This window comes from Homarus americanus, unplaced genomic scaffold (assembly GCF_018991925.1).
Source record: "Homarus americanus isolate GMGI-L3 unplaced genomic scaffold, GMGI_Hamer_2.0 scaffold22250, whole genome shotgun sequence".
In the NCBI taxonomy this organism is placed as follows: domain Eukaryota; kingdom Metazoa; phylum Arthropoda; class Malacostraca; order Decapoda; family Nephropidae; genus Homarus; species Homarus americanus.
Genome location: NW_024741189.1, coordinates 7,788,998 through 7,814,614, shown reverse-complemented (window position 1 = coordinate 7,814,614; position 25,617 = coordinate 7,788,998). Strand labels below are relative to the sequence as shown.

The 25,617-nt window shown below is 42.0% G+C and overlaps 1 protein-coding gene across 1 annotated transcript in view; it reads right to left on the bottom strand.

Annotated features, from left to right (window-relative positions):
- Positions 1-472: 472 nt before the first annotated feature.
- The window catches only part of LOC121875775 (Krueppel-like factor 6), a 78,415-nt gene continuing 53,270 nt past the window's right edge, over positions 473-25,617 (bottom strand). Inside the window, exon 2 of the mRNA XM_042380466.1 lies at positions 473-8,544. Within this exon, the coding sequence (XP_042236400.1) occupies positions 8,369-8,544 (176 nt within the window). The 3' untranslated portion in view covers positions 473-8,368. The remainder of the gene's footprint in view (positions 8,545-25,617) is intronic.

Here is a 25,617-nt window from a genome sequence, read left to right as displayed (position 1 = left end):
CCGATTCCAACCATACTTTACCTAACCTGACCCAACTTAACCGAATTTATAATAACTTATTTAACCTAACCTATTTTAACCTAACACAACGTAACCTAAAGCAATCTAGTATAATCCAATCTCATAACCTAACCTAACCCATTTTTTGTACAGTATGATTACTTTTTGAGATTTTCTTAGTGTTTATTCATTCTTCTGATTTACGTATGTTTGAGGTTAAGTCCTTCATTAAACATCGTCTACAACTCCTCGTGTCGTCTGTGTGTGTCGTTATTGTTCATAGAAAGAGACATTACTCCTCAGTGCAGATACAATGTGTTTATAGTGCCACAATTTGCAACTTTCTCTTTTTGGGGATATTCTCTTTTAATCTTTTTATTAGTTATTGTTGCTCTGTGTTTTGTTTTTGTCTGGTGAACACACAAACACACACACAAAAAAAGATGTAAGGGATAATGAAAGATCTTGTGAATCATTTTAATGCTTTTTTATTACAATGTAATCACTTTACCACAGCTTTTCATTGGTTGTAAACATTTTACACTGCGCATCTTGTCTTAATTTTTGTTTTCAGTAACAAACATCTAATTAAGCTTTTTTTTGTTTTTAAAAGTCTTTGGGAACAATGCTTGTCTAGCGTCGCCTTGGACTATTAGCACGGCCTGTACAGGAGTTTGCTACCCCCCGTCACATCACGCCAATGTCACTCATGCAGACATCGGCCATAAGTCTCATTTTCTTTGTCTTACTGTCGAAGAATAGTTTGTTTACGATCTCCATGGGATTCAACACTAAAATTTCATACACCTGGAGCTCACAATCCGTTGGCTAAAAGCGATATATTTTTTTTTGGTATTTCACTTTCATGTATACAAATGTAAAATATATATATATGATACAGCACTAAAGCATCTCAGAAAAGTATGTTTTCTTCTTTGTTTATGCAATTCCTAAAAAGAGTGTGAATACATTTTGATTCCTATCTTGCCTGTCTTGCAAGTCCTAAGGGTACAAGTCCAAATAACATGAAACTCCGAGGCCTTCATGCCTAAATTCCCACACACACACACACTCTCTTCCTCAGTTTAGGCGCCGGGAGCACCAACACAGTAACCATTAGAAGGACACATACAGTTGTTGTTGTTTATATAAAGGTCAGTGAGGGCAAAGAAAAAAAAGAAAAACAATAATAAAACTGACCCTAGACACTTTCTAAATCTAATGTTTCCTACAAAAACAAAGCTACTGGAGAAAGACGATTATAGAGACTTTTCAACAGCACCTGAATTCGTCCATTAAAATAAGTTGTTATAGGTAGGAATAATGAATAACATTAACAGGCGCTATCCAAGTCTTTACAATCCCCCTCGCTCGTATTTGTTTTTCACTAAAGGATTCTTAACAATTTCTAAACATCACAGAACTGTCAAAAATTCCACATAGTTTCAGCGTCCTTCTACAAACATGTAACATTTGTCACTGATTAGGAGTAGTCAAGTAGGTGAGGTTGGCAAGCGGTTTTGTCGTTGTTATGCTGAGCTCATGGATGTCCTTGCCTATGTCTCCAGCCAAGTACCAAGCTCCTCCCTTACCTACAGTTAGCCCTGTAGTATCTAGTACTCAGACTCTCTAACCAATATACTTGAGTACTATTACTGTAATCAGAATTATTTGTTGTTTACTCTTAATGGGATCCAAATCCTTAACATAGTGTTCTAAACGTGATGCAAACTCTTTGATGTACGCCTATAATGAGAATCAGACTCTCAATTGAGTACTCATAATGCACCCAAGCCTTTACTTGAAGACTACAGTATTATTTTGACCCAGTCCCATAACAGAGTGCTCTTCCAGTTATCCCTGGCCTTAACTGAACACTCCTAATATGATGATAGCACTTTAGCCACAAGGTACCTACCATGCTCACCACCATAGATCTCGTATGTGATTTCAAAACGCTTAAACTTAGAAACAGAATCATGTGATATGCAGAGAGGAAGCACAACTTCATATCATAGACTAAAAAAAATGGTGGCAGCATTCCCAATTCCCTTTTCTTTTTTCTTATTTTCAATTTCCGTTTTTATATAGGGAGTTAGATACCGATCTTCATAACTACAAGATGAGGAACTTGGTAGCTTGGCTTGAGGTGCGGCTCAAACCCCCAGAGTTGACAACGTGACATGACGTAGTCTATCTCATAACCGAAGTAACAGAGTTGCTCAATTGACATAACATATAGTTTTGCATGACTGACATGACCACCGCCTTGCTTGATCCGGCATGACACATTTAGCTTGCTTTATCACCTCACCTCGACTTCCCACGTTAACTGTAGCCAATCTAAAGCCTTTCCAAGCAGCTTCACCTTCGGGAGGAGCTTGACAAGATGCCCGGACGTGATGCCGCCAGGCGCAGTCTCGCAATATAGATAATTCTTCTTCATTTTAGTTTATCATTGAAGCATTGTACCCATTTGTAAAATAAGAAAGGCAAGCCGTCACAATTTTTTAATCGCTTTTCGATGTAGCATCCCAAATAAACTAACAATAAAATCAGGGCAAACAAAAACATAATACACAATCCTAAAGGACTACGCCTATGCCTTATATTTCTATAGAACACTACCTAAGAGAATCTAATTATAAACGCTTTCTTTTAGAATTCATTTTAAATACAAACGTAAATTCCTTTCTATTTTTCTTTAGTAGAAAAGGTAATAAAAGTAGAAGAACTGTATTTACACATAGCGGAGGAGAAAGAGCGCGGGGAACCCCAGCCACAGTGGCAATAGCACCTTTAAACGTATCTATTGATTCCCAGGTATACGCTGCTCAAGTGTCACTATCGCGTAAAAAAAATCAAACAAATTACAACCAGAGATGATGAGAGAAAAAACATACCTATGTTTTTTTTAACCAAATTAAAACCTGCTATTGTTAATTTACGAGCAGTAAATGAGATCCTGGTAAAGCACGAATTGAAAAAAAACAAAAAGTACATTGGGATATACATGTGAGTTTTGTTTCAAATTCGAAAAAAAATGTATATTCAACTTTCAGAGAAGAGTTTCTCTGAAAAATAAGACCAAAACTTTTGCCGCACGGAAGCTGGGATACACGACGCGAAGGAGTTAAGTTTAAGACATGTGCAGGGTGGGGGTAGAGGGTAGGAGGTAGACCATTCTGTACCCCTGTAGTGTTCAGGGGGGAGGGGGTAAAAAAGGGTCAATGAACCTCCCTCTACATCCAAATGGGGAGGGGGGTGGGGAGGACATAAGGGGAGCTCAGACATCCCCTCCATGCCCGATTGGTGAATGGGGGATACAGAATTCCCCTACATACAAATGTAGGGATTTTAGGTGCAGGGACAGGCATACATTTGCATGCCCGAGTAATAGGGAGTGGAGTGGGGAGCAAAGAGGAACATAAGAGGTCCCTAACATGCCCGAATAATAGTAGTAGGGGATAGGGAATGGGAAAGGGGGCAGAGAGGAGTATAGACTTCCCCTAAATGCCCAAGTAAAGGGGGAGAAGGAAGGGGCTGGAGCAGGAGTGGTAATCCCCCCTCCACACCACCTTCAACAGTAGCACGTACAAGTCTCATCTACGAATTGAGCAATTGTCGTTCGCTTATATCAATAACAGGCTGTGATAGGGTGTCTAATGGGGGAGTCTAATATTATATAGATATCTAGAATTTAATGATATTTGGTGAGTTGTAGCCTCATTGACTCTTTCCTTTTTATTTAAATGTGTACATTAATGTGTTTTCACAGTTAGGGGGAAGATTCCACATATAGTTTGTCCTACGATATTAATGAAAATTACTACCATATGTTGACAGTATGACTCCGTTTACTACAACAGTGTAACCTCGACGATAATAAATATTTTATTAACAAATGATATACTGTATATAAATATAGAACATACTAAAAAAAATATCATCAGTAACAAAGGGTATATATAACACAGGCTTAAATAAATAAAAGTAAAAAATAAATTCGTGGGGTTTATCATGGAACAATTTAGAAATCTACACCTAAAGCCAATTATCACGTTGTTCCACATTTTGTACCGTCTAGGAGGAGGTGTCGAGGCGAGACTGTTCATTACAACTGCTCTACGGTGATCTACTTTATTACTATGACAGAGTGAGAGGATAGAACTTGTATATGCTAGATGGTGTTTTGTTAAAGCTTAAGCTACCCCTGAAGATGTGGGGTTAATCTTTTACATTCAATAAAATGCTACGTACCTATAATCTAAAGTCTGGGATCTCGGGGGAAGAAAATGGCAGCCCACACTCATTCGGGTCATTACGATCTTGTTATTCAACAGTTGGGATTGGGGGGTAAACGCCCCTATGGTTGCTTTTGTTTGGTCTGTCTTTTTTTTTGCAATAAACTCTCAGATTGTGAGATGACACTTTATTGCACCGAACCCCAGAGATTACCTTACGTCACAGCGCAAATAACTTTTAATCCTAAGACAGAGGTTACGCCCACAAAGAGCAGAGTGTTCAGAGGCTAGCCATGTCAGAATCCAAGACGTAGAAAAGTAATATTGTTTTGAGAGTCAGATCCTCACGTCCTTACCCTAGCGTGAAAGTAATTTATTTACAGTTGGTATGGAAGTTAGAAGAATTACACTGAATCCATTCTAATTAAAAAATATAAGTTGAAATACATGTGGTTTTTCTTTTTTGTACTCAAAGATTCCGATTGTGTCTGAACAGTCTGCCAGCCAGGAGCGCCCCCAATGAACAGAATGGCAAGTGATGTGTTGGTAATATTGATGGAACTTTGCCCTTTTAGGTCCTAAGAATTTACACGTGCTTCACAGGTCCTTTACCAGCCGTAGTATGACATACCCCTCTCGCATTTACCTCTTCATATAAAACTGTATCTTCTTGTGGATAAACCAGATACTGATTGTTTACCAAATTATGTAAACTTTGTTTTGAAACGTTTAGATCGATGTCTCAAAAACTTGAAACAAATGAATCTGAGATTTTATTTATCTCTTGTTTGGTTTAGTCAGTATTGTTCTCTTGTCATGATGTCATAACTCGTTTGTCATTGCTTGAAAATACCAAAAGCGCTAATCTTAGTTGTAGTAGGAATAGTGGTAGTGGTAGTAGTTATAGTAGTAGTAGTAGTAATTAGCGCCCTTTGATAGACAAATATTCACAGCAAAAAAATATACATTATCAACCATACTTTTACGTTATCCACGATTAACTGAGTTTGGTCTTAGGCCATAATAAATGTCAGATCACTGCTGTTTAAGATGCCATTGACTCAACATTCTATCTGTACCTGTTCTTCCGTCTGGAGTGATAATTTCACTGCCATTCACCAAGGAGTTTCTGCTTTGTTACTTTTCGTTATGTCGACCATCTTGTCAACACTATTATTCCGAGAATGAATCATAACACTGAATTTGTCTCACTGAATCGAATCGAAAATACCTGCTGTGTGTATGTTCTTTAATATTTTCTTAAGCTGGTCACATATTTCTACGAGTGAGGCCACCAGGTTATTATCTTTTCATCTATATATATATATATATATATATATATATATATATATATATATATATATATATATATATATATATATATATATATATATATATATATATATATATATATATATATATATATATATATATTCTTCATGATCACATTGACAATTTTTGCCAGAGACACCGGTGGTGAAACGCACGGAGGCATTGAGGTATAAGATAGCTTTAGCACCATTGTAGAACTGGGTAACTTTCAGTGAGGGTTGCAGCCTTGTGTCCTAAAATTTCCTCGCATTTTTTTAACAGGATGTCGGAGTTCTTGTTTTATGTTGACCTAAAGGATACGAAATTAAAAAAATACAAAAATAACTGTATAGAAACGTGTGAATAATTACTGCATATACAGTATGTTTCTTTTTTTTTTACGATTAGTGATATATAATTGACTTTTACTTCATATTTATCCTAAATTCATGTTAGGAAAAATTTTCTTGTACGTCATTACTACTTCACTGGAAATTCTAAATATCAAATAAATATTTGAATTACGAATCACATACTATAATATTGTTGTCACTAGCGACCATTTGACTGAATAAATGAGCGTAAGGAAAAAATATTCTGCAATACAAAAAGGACACTTTGGGCAGGGCACGGGAATGGAATGGTATTCTGAGAGTTGCAGATTGAGCGCCGGCTTCGTGTTTTGATAATATATGGTTTTTTTCACATTTTGATGCTCTTTTGTCTTTGGCTGATATAGTTTTTGTTTTGTTTTTGTTCACCTCTGTAGTCTTGTCATCTGTGATGTCTCACGTTCTGTGACTGAAGCTCGTAACATAGTTGTTAACATATTTCACTCTTCATGGTAACAGATTTCTCGCTTCCTGTTCCGAGCTTCTCACACTACTAGTTAATCCTAATCTTAATTTTCGTCGTCGTGTGGGTTTATGGATTTAGTTACATCGCCTGAAATCCATCGTCTGGCGCCGTGCCGTATGTAAGAGAGGCTCGCACGTTTCTCGTCTTCCCTGTTTGTTTTTTGGAAGCATTTCTGACAACGGGGTTACTGAACTAATATCGTCCTGCGATCCCGGAAGATAACGTTTAGTATCTTGTACTAACACTGTCGAGGTAATGTTTACTATCATGTTTATAAGAAGCCACAGAACGAAATTGTTTTGTAATATTTACATTTATACTTTCGCTGGCTGTTATCAAAGTCCTCGCGATGCGAACCATAACAGAATCTCAGGTAAAAATTAAGTTGTTTTCACGTGTTCATCAGCACTTATGACTCGATGGAAATCATAATATGTAAATCTTGGCGCAAGGAAATGTTAACCAGCGAGCTTTCGAGGACTGTCATTGATATCTAGAAACACAATCTTTTTTTGAATGAAGGAGTCAAAGCCGGCGTCACATGTGTAAGAGATGGAGTAGCGAGACACTTGAAGTCATAATAAGTTTGTCACCTCCTTATACATGATTCTTCTGCCTGATCTGCGAACCCTGGAGCTGAGGCTTGTATGGCAAGGTCAATGCTGGCGATTATCAGCTTTGAGCTTCTTGGCTGCTAAAGCTTGGTACAGAGAAGCTTCACACTCCTTTCGAAGCTTAAAATACAGCAAGTAACTCGTGAATTAAACATGGGATAACGCCAGTATAAACCGATTTTTCACACAGGACCTCAGTCACAAGGTCGTAATCCTTACTATGGTTGATATTTCCATTAAGAGGTCAGTCAGCTGTTTTTTTTTTGTTATGGTGAGTGGCGGTAGACTCAGGAGTTACCACGATCACACACTTGATAATTTCCGTGCCTCAAGTAGCATGGCAGTGGTACAGAATCCTTACATTAATATTTTATGTACAGCGCTAGACATCAGTATTACAACAGTACACAGTATGCATCCTTACCGATACATGGAGACGTTTTGTACATTTCAAGATAAAATCTAGCATTTTTTTTCATTTAACTTAAAACTGTGGTTACTTTCTGTCCTGAAATTCAAATATAAAAAAGAGAAGAAGACAACAAATAGATCATTTTCTTTTTCTTATCTTTTTTGTATTTTTTTGTATTTTTTTTGTATTTTTTCTTTGCTTTGCAGCCATGGAGCTCTAGTGACTTTTCATAGAATGAATAAAATCCATGTATACAAAGAAAATGATCACTGGTATGTTTGAAGGCAACCACTCACATACGTCAACGTTTAATTATCTTTTTTTTTAATCACTACACTACGTCACCACGACCCTGGTGATTTTCATCCTTACATTCTACACTGTACACAAAATAACACGAGTTTCTGGGGACAATCCTTATCCCATTTTTTTCAGTTATCAGTCATATCTGTTTACCATCCATTTTCCCTCTAACAGGATCTCGCACCTTTTCAACGCATGATATATTACCATAAAATCCATTTTTTTACATACATTCACTTATAGCATAACTTTGCTTCCTCTACCAAAGGAATAAATCTGTACATTCTAAAATCTGGATTGTTCAGGAAACCTTCTATTTTTCTCCAAGTTTGCATTGTGTCGGGCCTAGAGCGCCGCTCTTGTCGAGACCTCTTTAGCTTCCCTCACTCACATCTCAAGTCACTCTGGTGGGGGTCAAAGGTCACGCTTGGCTCACTGCTGGCGTCCATGCTTATATGGGGAGAACGGGAGAAAGGGTCAAGGGTGAGGCCAGCCACGGAAAGCAAGACACGGTGGGGCTGACGTCGACAGAGGTCAAGCTAGTGCGCTCTTGTGCTGGTCCTGTTGTGCTGGGTCATCCGAGGCTGCTGGCGGGGATGGGAGGTCAACGGAGACACAGGCCGACCTCACTGGTGCCTCTTCATGTGGAGTGCCAGATGATCAGAGCGGGAGAAGCAGCGGCCACAGTGGTGGCACTTGAAGGGCTTTGCTCCCGTGTGTTTCCGGAAGTGACGTGTGAGTTCGTCAGAGCGGGCGAACCTCCACTCGCAGCCTTCCCACGAACACCGGTAAGGCTTCTCACCTGAGGGAGGGGATACAGTGTTAGTGCTGATCACATGAGGTAGTACAAGTGACTACATACTAGTTAGGTAAAGAATATTTATATTTTAAGGGAATAGCCCACCCGGCACAAGTCATCGACCCACAACAGGGCCTGGGGCGAAAAAATAAGTTAAAAACAATTATAAAAAGAGGAGAAAGAGACCATATTAATCTACACCACGAAGATGCCGGAAAACCAGCTTTTTGAAGTGAGACAGAATGTAAGAGTATGGAGACACAGAAGAAGGCAGAGCATTCCACAGTTTGGCTGTGTGAGGAAAGGAGGAGGTACTATAACGGGTTATTTTAGTGTGACTAACACCCACAGATAAATGGTGGGCACCGCGGGCAAGACGAGTGTTACGAGCTCACGGTCTTGCCGGCGGTAAACAGGATGCCAAATCCATCGAACATTGCAATATAGATTATAAAAAAAATATATATATATTATATATATATATATATGTATATATATATATATATATATGTATATATATATATATATATATATATATATATATATATATATATATATATATATATATATATATATATATATATATATATCACGGGAAAATATGGAACAACGGCACCTTATGTCTTTATTCAAGACATCTTCAGTTGCTCTGATACATATATATATATATATATATATATATATATATATATATATATATATATATATATATTTATATTATATTATATATATATATTTATTTATTTATATATATATATATATTCCATCCTTAGCATCATGAAAAGAAAACTCATTGTTATTATATTATTTTACACACACACACGTATTAAAGTATGAGACCATAAGTATAAAACAACAAAGACAAATGTGTTATAATATCTGCCAAGCTGGAGTCACTGGAGGCCATACGGACGTCTTACCATCGCTGTCATATAACAAAAATAAATAAAAGTTAGGTTACAAACAGCAGGACAGACGCCCTACCAAGCATACAGCCATGATAAAAGATGGCTGGCCGGTTCATGGTCATACCTGTAACTAAAATAGCGTAATTACTCGTCCATAAAAAACAGGGGAACTGAAGCTGCGTGCGTTAATAATTGTTATATACACCACTAATTAATCAACACGAAAAAGTTAACAGGATGAGCGGTCGACCAGTTTCGTTGATATATATATATATATATGTACAAACAGCAGGACAGACGCCCTACCAAGCATACAGCCATGATAAAAGATGGCTGGCCGGTTCATGGTCATACCTGTAACTAAAATAGCGTAATTACTCGTCCATAAAAAACAGGGGAACTGAAGCTGCGTGCGTTAATAATTGTTATATACACCACTAATTAATCAACACGAAAAAGTTAACAGGATGAGCGGTCGACCAGTTTCGTTGATATATATATATATATATGTATATATATATATATATATATATATATATATATATATATATATATATATATATATATATATATATATATATATATAGTTGATGGCAAAGAGAGTTTGTTTGAGATGTATCATTTCATTTGTACAAGAAATACAGATGTGATGTTCATTAGTGTTTATTAGTTTTTTTTCATATTTTTCAATTTTCAAGCTAATAATTCTACATTTGCCTGTCCACCAACCCACCACAACCTGTCCTCCAGCCCACCACAAACCTGTCCACCAACCCACACAACCTATCCACCACCCACCACAACCTGTCCACCAACCCACCACAACCTGCCCACCAACCCACCACAACCTGTCCACCACCCACCAAGACCTGTCCACCAATCCTCCACGAACCTGTCCACCAATCCTCCACGAACCTGTCCACCAATCCTCCACGAACATCCACCAAGCCACCACGAGGTCCACCAATCCACGACCTGTCCACCAATCCACCACGACCTGTCCACCAATCCACCGCAACCTGATTTCTTTAATTCACGCCCTTTTCATGTTCCCCTCTTCCTTCTCTCACCATTTCTCTCCCACCCACCTCTTTCTTCCTCCCCACCCTTTTTCCTCCCACCACCACTCTCCTCCCCCGCCCTCTCTCCGTCCCCACCCCTCCCTTCCTCCCTCTCTCCCTCCCTCCCTCTCCTCCCTCCCCTCCCCTCTCCAACTCCCCCACCCTCTCCGTCCCCCCACCCTCTCCGTCCCTCAATCTCACACACACAAACAACTTTCGGCATCCTCCAGTAATCAAGTAAAAGAAACGAGATGACGGAACTCACAAACCCGACGCCTCAAAGGCACCAGGAAAACCCGGGGAGAAAACTGCTCATTTCTAAACATAGGTGGTATTGGAGACGCCCAGAGGAGGGGGAGGGTTAGGAGGGGAAGGAGTAGAGGAGGGAAGGGCTGAAGGTGGTGAGGAGGAGGAGGGCCTCGCCAACCACGTCCACTGATCAAAGCTCGGCGCTCTGACGGGGCGAGGGAGACGAGTCAGCTATGTCCACAGTCAGTCGAGTTCAGTCAACTGTGTTCACGGTCAGGTATATAATCACAGTCAACTGTGTCCTCTGTAACTCATTACCTTAACCATCACATACTGTATCAACCAGTTAGATGTCTCAACCATCATTCATTGCTACAATCAATTAGTTATTTTAATCATGGTTCACAGTAACCACCAGTTAGTTATGTTAACACCCAGATATTTTAACCACACTCATCCTAACGAGCTAAAGTTAGCCTCGTTCTTCTCCATTGGTAATAGATAAATCAGGGCATAATGTACTAAAGGTTCTTATTTAGTAGACAGTCGGGGGGGGGGGCACAGTTCTTCTCCCTCAAGTTACCAACTGTAGTCCAATCAGGTCTAAAATTTAGTGCTAAATCAACCTTCCCTCCCTACCTCTTCCCTCACTCCCTGCTTCCCTTCTTCTCTGTATCTCCCTTCCCCGCACCCCCCTTCTTTACTTTTCTTTCCCTTCCCTGTCCTCCTTTTCCCCTTTCATTCTTCCTTGTCCCTTTTTCCTCCTTCATCATGTCCGTAATCTCCACCTTCATACCCCCCCACGTCCCTTTCCTTACCTCTCCATTACCTGTTTCCCTCTCAGCCTCTGTTAACCCCTCTCCTTCCCTGTCTCTTCTCGCTTATCTCATTTTCCCCTTCCTTCCATCATTTCCTTTTCCCCTTCCTTCCTTCCTTCCTTCCTTCCTTCCTTCCTTCCTTCCTTCCTTCCTTCCTTCCTTCCTTCCTTTCCTTCTCCCTCCCTCCCTCCCTACTTTCCTTTTCTCCTTATCTCCCTCCCTTGGGTAAATGTCTAGGGTGAAGAATGGGGGAGGAAAAGGACGACGGTAAGGAGGATGAGGAAGGAGATACAGAATAGAAGGAAGGAATAAGAGGAAGAGAAGAGGAATTTTAGAAAATGCAAGAGGCAGTGGAATGTCTATCCTGTCTATAGTTTCAAGGGAGAATAATTTATAGGCCATTCACTCTAGGGATGTGATGTCTCTCCCCGTCAGATGGGTCCTTCAGTTTACGGTGATTGTGACTGAAGATTTACCTGAGAATGACGTAGCAAGGGAGTAAGGCAAGTAGTGAGATAGACAGATAGATAGGTCGTCAAATATTTACGAAGGTCGGTTCACAAACAATGTAGACAAGTTGGTAGCTGACAGAAAAAGTGAGTAGGTGCGAAGTTTGGTAAAAATGGTGAAGGAAAGTGAGCAAATTAGAAAGTAAGTTTGTAAGTTAGTAAGATAATTATGTGAAGGGAGAAGAGTACATAGTTAAGATGGCGAGCGGACAGGTAGGTAGCTTGTGGTGGGTTAGAGGACAAGTAGTGGTGGATTGGTGGACAGATTGTGGTGGATTGGTGGACAGGTGGTGGTTGGTTGGTGAACACGTTGTGGTGGGTTGGTGAAGAACACGTTGTGGTGGGTTGGTGAACATGTTGTGGTGGGTTGGTGGACAGGTGGTGGTTGGTTGGTGAACACGTTGTGGTGGCTTGGTGGACAGGTGGTAGTTGGTTGGTGAACACGTTGTGGGGGGTTGGTGAACACGTTGTGGTGGGTTGGTGATAATTAAAATAAGCTCAGTGATGTATCTCTATAATACACTGCGCCACGAGTGATCTAAATAAAAAAAAAATCCGATTATAACCCAAGACACATTTTTGTTTACAGAATTCACGTTACACACCACTCAACCATACAAGTCCGTAATTGTCTTAAGAAAAGTTCAGGAGGTTTTAAGAAAATATGATCGAGAACTCAAATCTCTTGAGTACGGTGACTTCAACCCTTGAGTACAGTGTTATCCTACTCATGGGAATATGTAATCTTATCCAAAGGCTTAAGACATGGCACTCAAGGGATTAAGTTATTTTTCTCCAGGGATTGTGGCGCCATCTTTTGTAATCCATTAGTATTTATATTGTTTACCCCGAGTTCATTCTCTTGTTTCTATTTCGTTTCTCCACCTACCTGCGTATCTCTATCTCCCTCTTTATCTGCCATTTTACATACCCTTCTTTCTCTACAGACAAAGTTTCACTATCCTCTCTCTCTCTCTCTCTCTCTCTCTCTCTCTCTCTCTCTCTCTCTCTCTCTCTCTCTCTCTCTCTCCAGGACAGAGTTTCATTATTTTCTTCCTTTCCCTCCAAGACTTCATACGTTCCCTCCCTCCTAATCTCTCCTCATTTAAGTAATATCCTCTGTAATACCTTTTCTTTCTTGTCTTTCATCTCTTTTTTTTTCAAAGGTTATTTTTCGGCCCGACTCTCTTCTTTCCCACATTTTCCCTCTGCATTTTTTTCAGCTCCATCTTTCATCACGGCTGTCCTTCTCCGAGCTTCGTACTCTCATATACATCCTTCCTCTCCTTCACATATTTTAATTTTTCGTCCACTTGTTCCAAAATCTTCAAACATTCACAATCATATATATATATATATATATATATATATATATATATATATATATATATATATATATATATATATATATATATATATATATATATATATATATATATATATATCAAAATTCTTTAATTTTCGATTTATGATTTCGTGTCATCTCTCTCTCTCTCTCTCTCTCTCTCTCTCTCTCTCTCTCTTTTATCTTTCTTATTCCATAATCGTCCTTATCATTACTGTATCTCTTATCTCCCCTTGAAGATTCATGAGCTAAGATATTTAACTTTTTGTTTTCTTCAATTTTTTTTATCTTGCATTCAATTTATTCTCCCTCACAGTCTCGTTCAACAATTATATATAAAATCATAGTTTATCTCACAAATTATCATTAATTTCTCAGTCTCTCCGTAAATACCGTCTCTTCTCATTGTCGCCTTTTATTATCGATCTCTCCTCTCCTAGCCTCCTTTATCTCGTCTTTCCTCTGTTTCCTCTATCCTCTATCTCTCTTCTCACAACCATGACAACCTTGTCTGTCCATGTTTTCCCTAATTCTTTCCCTTCCGCCTCCTCCTCACGTCTCTTTCAGTTCTCTTCTTTTGATTTTTTCCTCCCTGTCTCCCTCACTTTTCTTCCCATCACCCACACTCTTCTCCCTACCACCCCTGCACGCTGTTCTCCCCGCGTCTCTTCCCCTCTCTCCAAGTTGGAAGCGTCGCCGGAACATTCAAATTCCCCGTTTTTTTATCAGCGGCGGCACGGGACTCCAGGGACCCGTGTCGCCCCGCTCACAAAAAAAGCACCAACTTTCCAAGCGTCTCAAACCATGTCTCGAACTGCGTCTCAGATAGGGTCTTCGAGTCCCTGTGTTTCAAACTGTATTTCAAACTGCGTCTTAGATAGGGTTCCCATGTTTCAAATTCTGCCAAGAGTCGTACTTCACACCATGTCTTAAACTATCATAAAATAATATAAAAAAATAAGCTGTCAGAATCTCTATCATAGAACGATTAAAATTCTGTTTAAAATGCTCTTGATATTAACACAAAAACAAAGGAGAGATATATACTGTGTTAAATATCACAATTGCAATTGTGCATTGTTAAGGCGTCCAGGTACAAATGATAAGAATATGTATAAATGTTGAAAATAATATTTTTTGGTGTCTTGATAGCACGATGGAATGTCTGCCATTCAAAGATAATAACACGCACAGATTAGCAGCATTGGGGATTAAAATAAATGATTGTTATCCACACTTTATAATTATAACAGAGTAAACATTACAGTAAATACGAATATTCTCATCCATTTGGTCAATGTACGATCGGTCAAAATTCACGGATCCGTATATAAAAAATGTTGTGGTAACCGCACAGCAGGAATAACATTCTATCTTTAACCTGGGATATCACTGATAAGCTTAATGTGAGTGTCCGTACACGAATCTAGACCAGCGAAATCCTAGCCTTAAAGCTTGTGTTAGAATCGACACACTTTCAACAGAACAGCATATCGACCACGTCTAGGGACTGACACCTCCATCCAGTCAAATTTAACAGTCTCTCAACCCTCTGAGGCAGCGTCTTTAAACCTTTCAAGATGAACCCCCATTCATCAAATTGAACCTCTGCGACATCGTCCCCTCTCTGGAGATATTGAATCTGATCATTTTCACTGGCAGAAACTTGATAGATTTTCTACAATTTCCTGTAAAAAGCTCGTCTTGGTAGAGGTAGAATACAGGGGGAACGAAGAGTCGTGATTGATGAGAATTGTAGAGATGGTGGGTTGATGTAATTTCTGAGAGGAAGAGGAAAAATTGCGTGCGAGTTCTATCTTGTATTTACATCCTTACCTGTATGTCTATCTACATACTGTATTTATTAGTTTATTGTATTGTTTGTGTATCTACGTCTATTGGGTAATTGACTTATGGACAAGATATTGTTATTCATATTTTATCAATTCACTTCGTCTTGTGAACTGTGGTCGCCTCGGCACTGTATACAGAATAATCTTCATATTTTACAGCGTTCTTTAGGGAAATGCATTACTGAATGTAAAAATGTTAGGCGTGTGTATGAGGAAAAAAGCGACGTTTGTATATTTGGTGTTGGCACTGGTGTTTGGATGTGAATGTTGTATATTTGTCGACTTGTGTTTGTGTACGACTGTTCCTGTGTGTGTGTGTGTATGTATGTGTGCGTGTGCTAAGAGAATCGCATGTGTGTATTCTCCCTGTACATTTATATGAATTCTTATGCATCACCCAGCATCCAAGATAGATTTCCATCGCATAACCCAAGTCAAACTTTGGCCCTCAGACCTCACACCTTACTCGGCATTTCAAGTACAAGTGTTAGGTTGTCGCAAGTCTGTGTCCAGAATACTGAAAACCTGCCCCCAAAACTTTTAACCTCAAAGGCGTAAAGGCGAAAATACAAAATACCTTATACAAAACTCAGAGCTTCGATAAGTGCTAGCGTGGGAAAATAAGCTCTATCGAACATCTCCAAAGGGTGTGATAATCATACATTGTCTCTGTAGGAACTATTAAAGGGGATATAGTCTATTATTCCTCTTCAAACGATTCATAATCGCTACCACTTCTATTGTAGAAAATCTGATGGATGTGAGCTGCAAACATTGTTGTTTGACCAGAAAAAAAAACGTGTCGAGACAAAAGATGATTTCTCTGTGCATATGTGATTGTTCAGTATATGTGCTTCACGCTGAGAATTTTAAGTTTTTCTTGTGCACCAGTTTCGCGCGCGAGCATGTATGCGCCAGTGGATGCGCGCGCGCGCGCGTGTGTGTGTGTTTGTGTGTGTGTGTAAATCCGTGTTGTACTTCACATAAAAATTCGAAAATAAACTTACTTCTGTCCCACTTCCCCTTCTACAGACAAACAAACGCTGTCTACTCCTTCCACAGCCCAGCAAACACACACCTTACTCCTTCCACTGCCTACAAATACGCAGATATTGTACGCTTCATATTCTCTTTCCCATTGCACATAAACACGGTCTGCGCTCTCTTACAGGTGCACTTCTTATTCCTTTCTTGGCCCACAGACATTTGGTAAACAACCTGCAAAAACAGATACACTTCCTTCCTCTCCCCACTCACCCCCTCCCTAACCCAGAAACACAGTCCTTTCCTCTTTAAGGTCACACACACTCTACCTAACTCCTCTTCATCATAACACTCCTTCCCACCCCCCCCCTTCCTTCAACAGGCATACTCCCTAATTTCAGATACACACACTAACCCCTTCCCACAGCCCCAGAGAAACCCCCCCTTACTCCCAAATTCTGTCTGTGTGAATCAAGAAATGGTGGAAGTGGATGGGGGAGTCATGTTCCGGGGCCTCCCTACAATTTGTGTGCGCGAATGTGTCCCTCCCTAGGGAGAACGCGGGGCCGAGACACAACACACAAGTTTAGCCAGAGTTAGTAGCTTTTCTTGCTTCGGGGACAGCTCGGTGCTGGATGGGGATAGGCTGGTGGAGGATAGATCAGAGAGGGAGGGAGAGAGAAGGGGAAAGAAGAGAAGGATGGGTAGAGGGAGGGAGGTAAAGGGAGACAGGGAGATGGACGAGGAGGGTCGCAACACACAAGTTTAGCCAGGGTTAGTAATTTTCCTAGGTATGGGAACAGCTCGGTGCTGGATGGGAATCGGCTAGAGGAGAATAGATGAGAATGGTAAGGGAAAAAAGGAAAGAGGGGGTAAGAAAAAGAAAAAAAATGGAGACAGGTGTAGAGGTGAGTGAGGATAAGTGCAATTAATGGCTTTGTCTGATCCGGAGGACGGCGGGGTGCTGGGAAAGCTTGGCCTAGGTGGGTGTATGAGTGTATTCGGTGAACCCATACGTCCAATGAGCATTCAAACATCACACAAATAAACCTGCACAAACAAGAGCCACAGACAAGAAGTGACCATTACCCACAAAGTCATACCAGTAACAGAAACATCAGAATATGGTCAGTAGGGTGATGGATATTATATAGCTAAATTTACTGTACCAATAGGGCGTTAAATCGCCTTCAGTGTCAGAACAAGCGTATATACCGATAAGATTCTTTCTATACCTTTCACCACTTCATATCCTCAGTTTTAGTAGACCCACTTCAAAGTGGGGCATAGTTAAATTTTCTTTAGCATAACTTTAACGCAAAAGTGATACAACAAATGTCATAGGTTTTAACAGTTACATTAATCCGAAATAATGCATTTTTACATGGGAGAGAGCTGCTACTGGGGACGACAGAGGCCACGACACAGCTGCTACTGGGGACGACAGAGGCCACGACACAGCTGCTACTGGGGACGACGGAGGCCACGACACAGCTGCTACTGGGGACGACGGAGGCCACGACACAGCTGCTACTGGGGACGACGGAGGCCAACGACACAGCTGCTGCAGGGAACGACAGACACCACGACACAGCTGCTACTGGGACGATGAAGAGCCACGACACAACTGCTACTGGGGACGACAGAGGCCGACACAGCTGCTACTTGGGGACGACAGACGCCACGACACACCTGTTACTGGGGACGATAGAGCCACGACACAGCTGCACTGGGGACGACAGAGGCCACGACACGGAACTGCTTACTGGGGACAACCAGAGGCCACGACACGGCTGCTGCTGGGACGACAACACGACACAGCTTGCTTCTGGGACGACAGAGGCCACGACACAGCTGCTATGGGGACGACAGTGGACGACAGAGGCACGACGGACAGATGCTACGAGGGACGGACAGGCCTGACACAGCTGCTACTGGGGACGACAGAGGCCACGACACAGCTGCTACGAGGGAGCAATGGAGGCACGCCACAGCTGCTGGGGCAACAGAGGCAACGCCACAGGGGACAACAGAGGCCACGCCACAGCTGCTGCAGGGGACAACAGAGGCCACGCCACAGCTGCTCAGGGGACAACAGAGCCACGCCACAGCTGCTGCAGGGGAACGAGGCCACGCCACGGCTGCAGGGGCGCAGGGGCCACGACAGCTGCTGCAGGGGACACAGAGGCCACGACACAGCTGCTAGGGGACAGCTGAGGCCACGACGACACAGACAGGCCACGACACAGCTGCTACTGGGGACGACAGAGGCCACGACACAGCTGCTACTGGGGACGACAGAGGCCTACGACACAGCTGCTGCTACTGGGGACGACAGACGCCACGACACAGCTGCTACTGGGGACGACAGAGGCCACGACACAGCTGCTACTGGGACGACAGACGCCACGACACACCTGCTACTGGGGACGACAGAGGCCACGAGCTGCTACTAGGCACGACACAGCTGCTGCTACTGGGGACGACAGAACCACGACACAGCTGCTACTGGGGACGACAGAGGCCACGACACAGCTGCTACTGGGGCGACAGGGCCACGACACAGCTGCTGCAGGGAACGACAGACACCACGACACAGCTGCTACTGGGGATGACAGAGGCCACGACACAACTCTCTGGGGGACGACAGAGGCCATAACACAGCTGCTACTGGGGACGACAGAGGCCACGACACAGCTGCTGCAGGGACAACAGAAGCCACGACACAGCTGCTGCAGGGGAGCCAAGGCCACGACACAGCTGCTGCAGGGACAACAGAAGCCACGACACAGCTGCTGGGGGGAGAACAGAAGCCACGACACAGTTGCTGCAGGGGACAACAGAAGCCACGGACACAACTGCTGCAGGGGAGAACAGAGGCCACGACACAGCTGCTGAGAGGACAACAGAGGCCACACACAGCTGCTGAGGGGACAACAGAGGCCACGACACAGCTGCTGCAGGGACAACAGAAGCCACGACACAGCTGCTGGGGGGACAACAACAGACACAGCTGCTGCAGGGGACAACTAAGGCATGACACTTTTGCTGCATGGTGACAGCAGAGGCCACGACATAGTTGCTGCAAGGGAAAACTAACGCTACGACACAGCTGCTGCACGGGAACAACAGATGCCACGACACAGTTGCTGCAAGGGAAAACTAAGGCTACGACACAGCTGCTGCATGGGAACAGCAGAGGCCACGACACAGCTTCTGCAGGTGACAACTAAGGCTACGACACAGCTGCTGCATGGGGACAGCAGAGGCCACGACAGAGCATCTGCAGGGGACAACAGAGGCAACGACACAGCTGTTGCCGGGAACAACAGAGGCCACGACACGGCTACTGCTGTGGACAACATAGGCCACAACACAGATGCTGCAAGGGATAACATTGGCCACGACACAGCTTCTATAGGGGACGACAGAGGCCAAGACCCAGTTGCTTCAAAGAACAACAGTTTTCTTTGATACCAAATTCCCATTTTCTTTTATAAAATTTCCCGTATGCTTTTACAGGAAATTCCCATTTCCTTTTATATAAAATTCTCATTTTTATAAAAAATCATTTTTTATACCAAAATACCTGTTTTCTTTATACTAAAATTCCATTTTCTTTTATACAAAAACTTCCTCTTTTTTATATAAAAAACCCCTTCTTTGATAAATCAGAGTGCTTCATTCCCTGGACCAATCAAAGAGGTCCACTCTTTGGATTAACCAAAGAGCTCCATTCCTGGACCAATAAGAGAGCTCCATTCCCGGCGCCAATATGATAACTCCAGTCCGTTAATTTTTTGGAAAAAAAAAAAAAAAAAAATTTAAAAATTGGAAAAATTAGAATTCTACAATTTCGAAAAACTATCGAACCAAATTTAAAAAAAAATGGTCGAAAAAAATCATTACTACCCTGAGGGAGACAAGTGAGCTGAGAGAGACTGGTGGGCTAAGGGAAACAGGTGGCCTAAGGGAAACAGGCTAAAGGAGACAGGTGGGCTAAGGGAGACAGGTGGGCTAAGGGAGACAGGTGGACTAAGGAAAACAGGTGGACTCGAGCAGGGAAGCCCAACGAGGAAGGGATATCCTCACTTGAACCGGCAGTGAATAAAACATAGTACTAGAGAAGGTCCACCGAGACACGAGACTGTGATCTCTCTCTCTCTCTCTCTCTCTCTCGTGGTTGTTTTCTTTTTCCATCCATTCTACTTTCAATCCCCTTTTTTTTATATTTTATATACCTACACTTTTCACTCTCACCCCTTCCTTTCTCTTGTTTCCTCATCTAATTCAATCCCCTTTCCTTCCCTCCTCTTCTCTTCACTACTCCTCCCTTTCTCTCCTCTTTTCCCCTCCTCTTCCTTCACTCCCCTTTGCCTCTTCCCTTCTCCTTCTCTCGTAGTAACCCCCAGGCGTCTTCTGCTCCGCGTTTTTCCCCTCACAACACAAAGAAATTGACTTCCATTGGTAATTTTTCCGCTTTTTTTGGCCCCCTGACTATAGAGGCTGTGTCGCAGGTCGGCCTCAGGCGCTTAATCACGACGGTGAGGGAAGGAGAGGGAACAAGGGGAAAGGAGGGGGAGGGAGAGGGAAATAGCGATGGGAGGAAGACCTAACGGGGGAGCGAAAGGAAAGGAGAGAGAGAGAGAGAGAGAGAGAGAGAGAGAGAGAGAGAGAGGTTGGATAGATACAAGGTAATGAGGTTGGTATATACAGTTGCTTGAGGTTGTATGTTTTGTAAGAAACTGAGGTTGTATGCTCTATATCTTGTATGATGAATTTGTAAATGCGAAACTCAAGTCCTGTGGTGTATGAAACTGAGGTGGTAGTTTTCTAATACACACATACATCACACTGGGCCCCAGCACAGTACAGGTAGTGGATTCCATCACGTTCCTCGGCGTCACTTAAGTCTCAAGTCCCTTGGAATCCCGTCTGAGATCATGAATATTTTCACTAAATCCATACTTGCTAGACTTGCTTATGCTTCTCTCCTTAACTGCTACGCAACGGGGACTCCTTGTAAAAGTGGCGAACAGGTCAAGCAGGAATATTCTCTCCCCTTCATAATTTTCATAAAGCGCCGTCTCTTTCAACTCCTCTCTGATCATCACCGTGACCTCATTTGTCAGTTTGGGACCAAGCAGGTGGCTACCACCTGAGATCCCCCGTCTACGAATTGCTGCTCGAACAACAGCAGCAGCATCCAGCTCATATGACCACTACTGATCACTATTAGAACCGTCAATTCAAACCATTGTAAAGGTCATCAACAACTCGTAGATATCTTGTGTGTTCATTCCTTTTCAACCCCCATTTTTTTCTGAATTACGTTAATTTTGGTTGTTAAATGACCCTCACCCCATGTCAATATATACTGTATACTGAATGTGTACCACTTAGGTCATTTGTATATTTTCAGTGTATAGCTGTTGTATTTCTCACTAAACCGTTATTTATTATTTTCATTGTTTCAAACACAGAAAAAAAAAACAGAACTTTATAAAATGAGGCCGCAAATCATTAAAGAAAAACAAATTAATCCACACTAGTGGAAATAAAATCGAGAAGCAAAGAAAAGTATCAGGCAACGACCAGACAAAGGTAATAAAAGGGACAAAGCAATAACTTGGATGGATGGCTGGGGATGAGAGACAAAATAAGAGGAAACAATAAGGGCAGGTTAATACGGAAGAGGGAGACGTGGACGTAATGAGCAGGGCAATGTCAATATATCCCCAGGGCGGTAGGGAAACACCAGCATAGAAAAGTGGACGTAACAAAATGCGAGAACAAATACACAGTTATTGACTCATAGGAGGAGTGAAGCTGCCTCGGCGCTGGTGACCATCATCAACCGTTAATGTGTTGGAATCTATACCAACACAAACACGTAAATAAAAACATACATACATACACACACACACACACACACACACACACACATAGTCCACGCAGCACAGACTGGCAGCCTGAAAATTGGTACACTTAATTATCAAATTTTCAACAATTCCACCACATATCCTGATCCAACATTTCGAGGACGAACTACAGTGAAATTTTGAGCAAAATTAAATTTTCGACCAAAAAAATAAAAGTAAATAAATCCGAGAAAGAAATCTAAAAATTTTCAAAAAATTTCATACTTGTTCAGGGAAAGGGGCTTTCTAATTGGTCCAAGGAATGGAGCTCTCTGATGGGTCCCGGGAATGGAGCTCTCTGATTGGTCCACGAAACGGAGCTCTCTGATTGGTCCAGGGAATGGAGCTCTACCATTAATACAGGGAATGGAGCTCTCTGAATGGTACAGATAATTGAGTTCTCTGATTGGTCCAAGGAATGGAGTTTTCTGATTGGTTCAGGGAATGGATCTCTTGGATTGGTCCAGGGATTGGAGCTTTATGATTGGTCCAGGGAATGGCGCTCTAATTGGTCCAAGGAATGGAGATCTCTGATTGGTTCAAGGAATGGAGCATGCTGATTGGTCCAAAGAATGGAGGTCTCTGATTGGTTCAGAGATTTTTCCAAAAATTTCAAAAATAAAAAATAAAAAAAATAATAAAAAAATGTGTGTATTAAACATTTAAGTGTTGTTTTAAGTTACAATTCTTTCTGTTTCTACAACTGAAGCCGTACTAACGTGTTCGGGGGTAAGCGTTGACTTTACACCTTGGCTGACCACCGATTAATTGCCTGGTTAGCAAGGTGGGAGAGGGATGGACCCAGAGAAGCTGCCGGTTAGAAATTCGAGGCCGCTAGTCTGTGTAGCATGTTAGTGGCGTGGACTGTACACAGACGTTTACAGATACACGCACACAATATACACTTGAACACGTACAGAAAAGAAGAACATATACACACATAAACTTCAGTATTTAACCAGACATCTGAATTAGAACCTTACTCACAGACCTCTAATAAACATAACGGTAAATTCACGAGAAATTTAGTAAGGTAATATTGTAAGAATATTTAATTTAGAAAATGCCTCCTCTCGTCTCGATGTATTTTTGTTTAAGTACATGATGTTAACCTGCCACTTGGCTGGCAACGTTATTTTTAACGTTACACTGTCAATAGACTGTCAGTTCGTGTCTGCTTGACTGTACGACTGATTACATGAACAGTTTTACCATTACCCTTTAAAAAAAACCCGACATGATTAATTCCTTGATTTAATCCCTTTAACGATATTTGCATTAATAAATTATTTTTACATAAATTAACAATCCCGGCGTATCACTGACGGGGGCCCCTTATAACTAGGACTACTGATACAAAGTTAAGTGGAAAAAGAACTAATATGTCATTATTTTTGTCTGATACATTTTCATGGCTTCTAATGGGGTTGTGGATTAAAGAATATGTACAGATATAATGTCACGTGAGAGGCTTACTCCGTCAATGAACCTTATAATGAATAAGTTTGCATGACATAAATCAGTTCCTTGCGAGGTTCATACCCCGTCAGTAAACCTCACTATACGAGGTTTACAAGACAAAGACATTTATAAATCCCTTACGAGCTTCACACCATGTCATAGAACCCCATAACATAAGGGTCCCGTCACCCTCTCCTCCCAGGCACTAAAGGTAATAACCGGATGATTTAAATGTCAAAGAGCCTTCATTCTCCATAACAGGAAAGTAATTTCCTCTTTTTCCTCCTCCGATCCTTCATCTCATCCTTTTTTCCCTCCTGCCCTTCTTCCTACCTCTAGGCCTCCATCTTCCACTATCCATCTCCCCATACTTCCTCCTCCTCCTCTTCCTTTCTCCTGAACTCCCTCTCTTATCCGAGAGTTTCTCAGCCTCTTCCTCTCTCATTTCCTCTCCCGTCTGTTCAGTATTGAGAGAGAGAATATATATATATATATATATATATATATATATATATATATATATATATATATATATATATATATATATATATATATATATATATATATATATATATGTGTGTGTGTGTGTGTGTGTGTGTGTGTGTGTTTTCAATCATTCAGTGAGCATTTAATAGCTTTATAAACTCTGATTTGTCTAGTTTTCTCATCATAAGCTTCTCATCTCACCTTTTCAGTACCTGTCTTTCTAAAGAACCTTTTCCACTTCCTGCTTCAGTCATTTTAACCTCTCTTCCTCATTTATTACTTTTCTTTCTTCAGATTTGTTCTGTATTTTATCTTCTCTTCTCCATCTTCGTTCCATCTTATTCTTCCGATGTCAAACTCTTCATGTGTTTTTGCCATAACTCTCCTATCATGCTCTCCTCTTTTTTCCAATCTTCTCCTCTCCTCCTCCCTTTATCGTCGGCCGGTCCCCTCTCCCTTCACTGTCGGCTCCTCACCTCTCTCCTCGTCGTTGGCCCACTCTTCTCCCCCACAACCCTCGGACACACACCCGCTAATCGTGTTTACTTCCCTGATGTTCCCTTCTCGTGACCCCCTCACCCCCTCTAGCCGAGTCTAATGCCTCCCCTTGACAACCTTCCCTCCTCCCCACTAACTTATCTCCGCCCCCAGCTTTCTCTCCCTCTCCTCCCTCTCTTTCCACCCACCCCCCTCTTCCCAGATTTCCCCCCTGTTCCACAGCATCACCCCTCTTCCCACCTTTTGAAGTCACCCCCCCACCCAAGAGCTTTCTGTTCCGGCACTCCTTTTCCCATCTTACCTCCGCCCCCTATCTCTCTTTCTCCTTTCTCCCTCCTACCTCACTCTTCACTTCTTGCCCCCTCTTCCCCTTTCCTTCTTCTTACACCCTCCCACTTCTCCTCTCACCAATGCTTCCCTGTCTGATCCAGCATTCTCCACTTTCCCTCCACCCCCTCTCTCCCTCCCTCCCTCCTACTCTCCCTCCCAGATGCCTCGAAGCACCATCACAACTCCCCTCGTAGCGCGGCGCTACAAATACGTATCTTTAATCCCATGATCCAAAGATTGAGTGAAACGAATTAATATATTTTTGGAGAGAGAGAGAGAGAGAGAGAGAGAGAGAGAGAGAGAGTTCCTTGTTTTTGTATGCTTAGCCTCCTTTCTCCCCTATTCTCCCTTCCCATCACCCCTCCCCCACTGATCTCCCTGCCCAACATCCACTATCCATCTATCCATACTCCCAACAGCCCTCGATCCCCTATCCTCCCCTCCTAACATCTCTCCTCCACTATCTTTCCCCCCCTCCTTTATCCTCCCATCCAAGGTACTACCACCTGGGAAGATATTGGAAACATAATGTGTTGTCTAATGGTAGACACTGCTGCCATATGGCATCACGAAAATTGTGACCAAGTCCCAGGTTACTGATCTGACTTTCTGCCTCATTTACACACAATTGTAGGGTCTCAATTGTTTCTCTT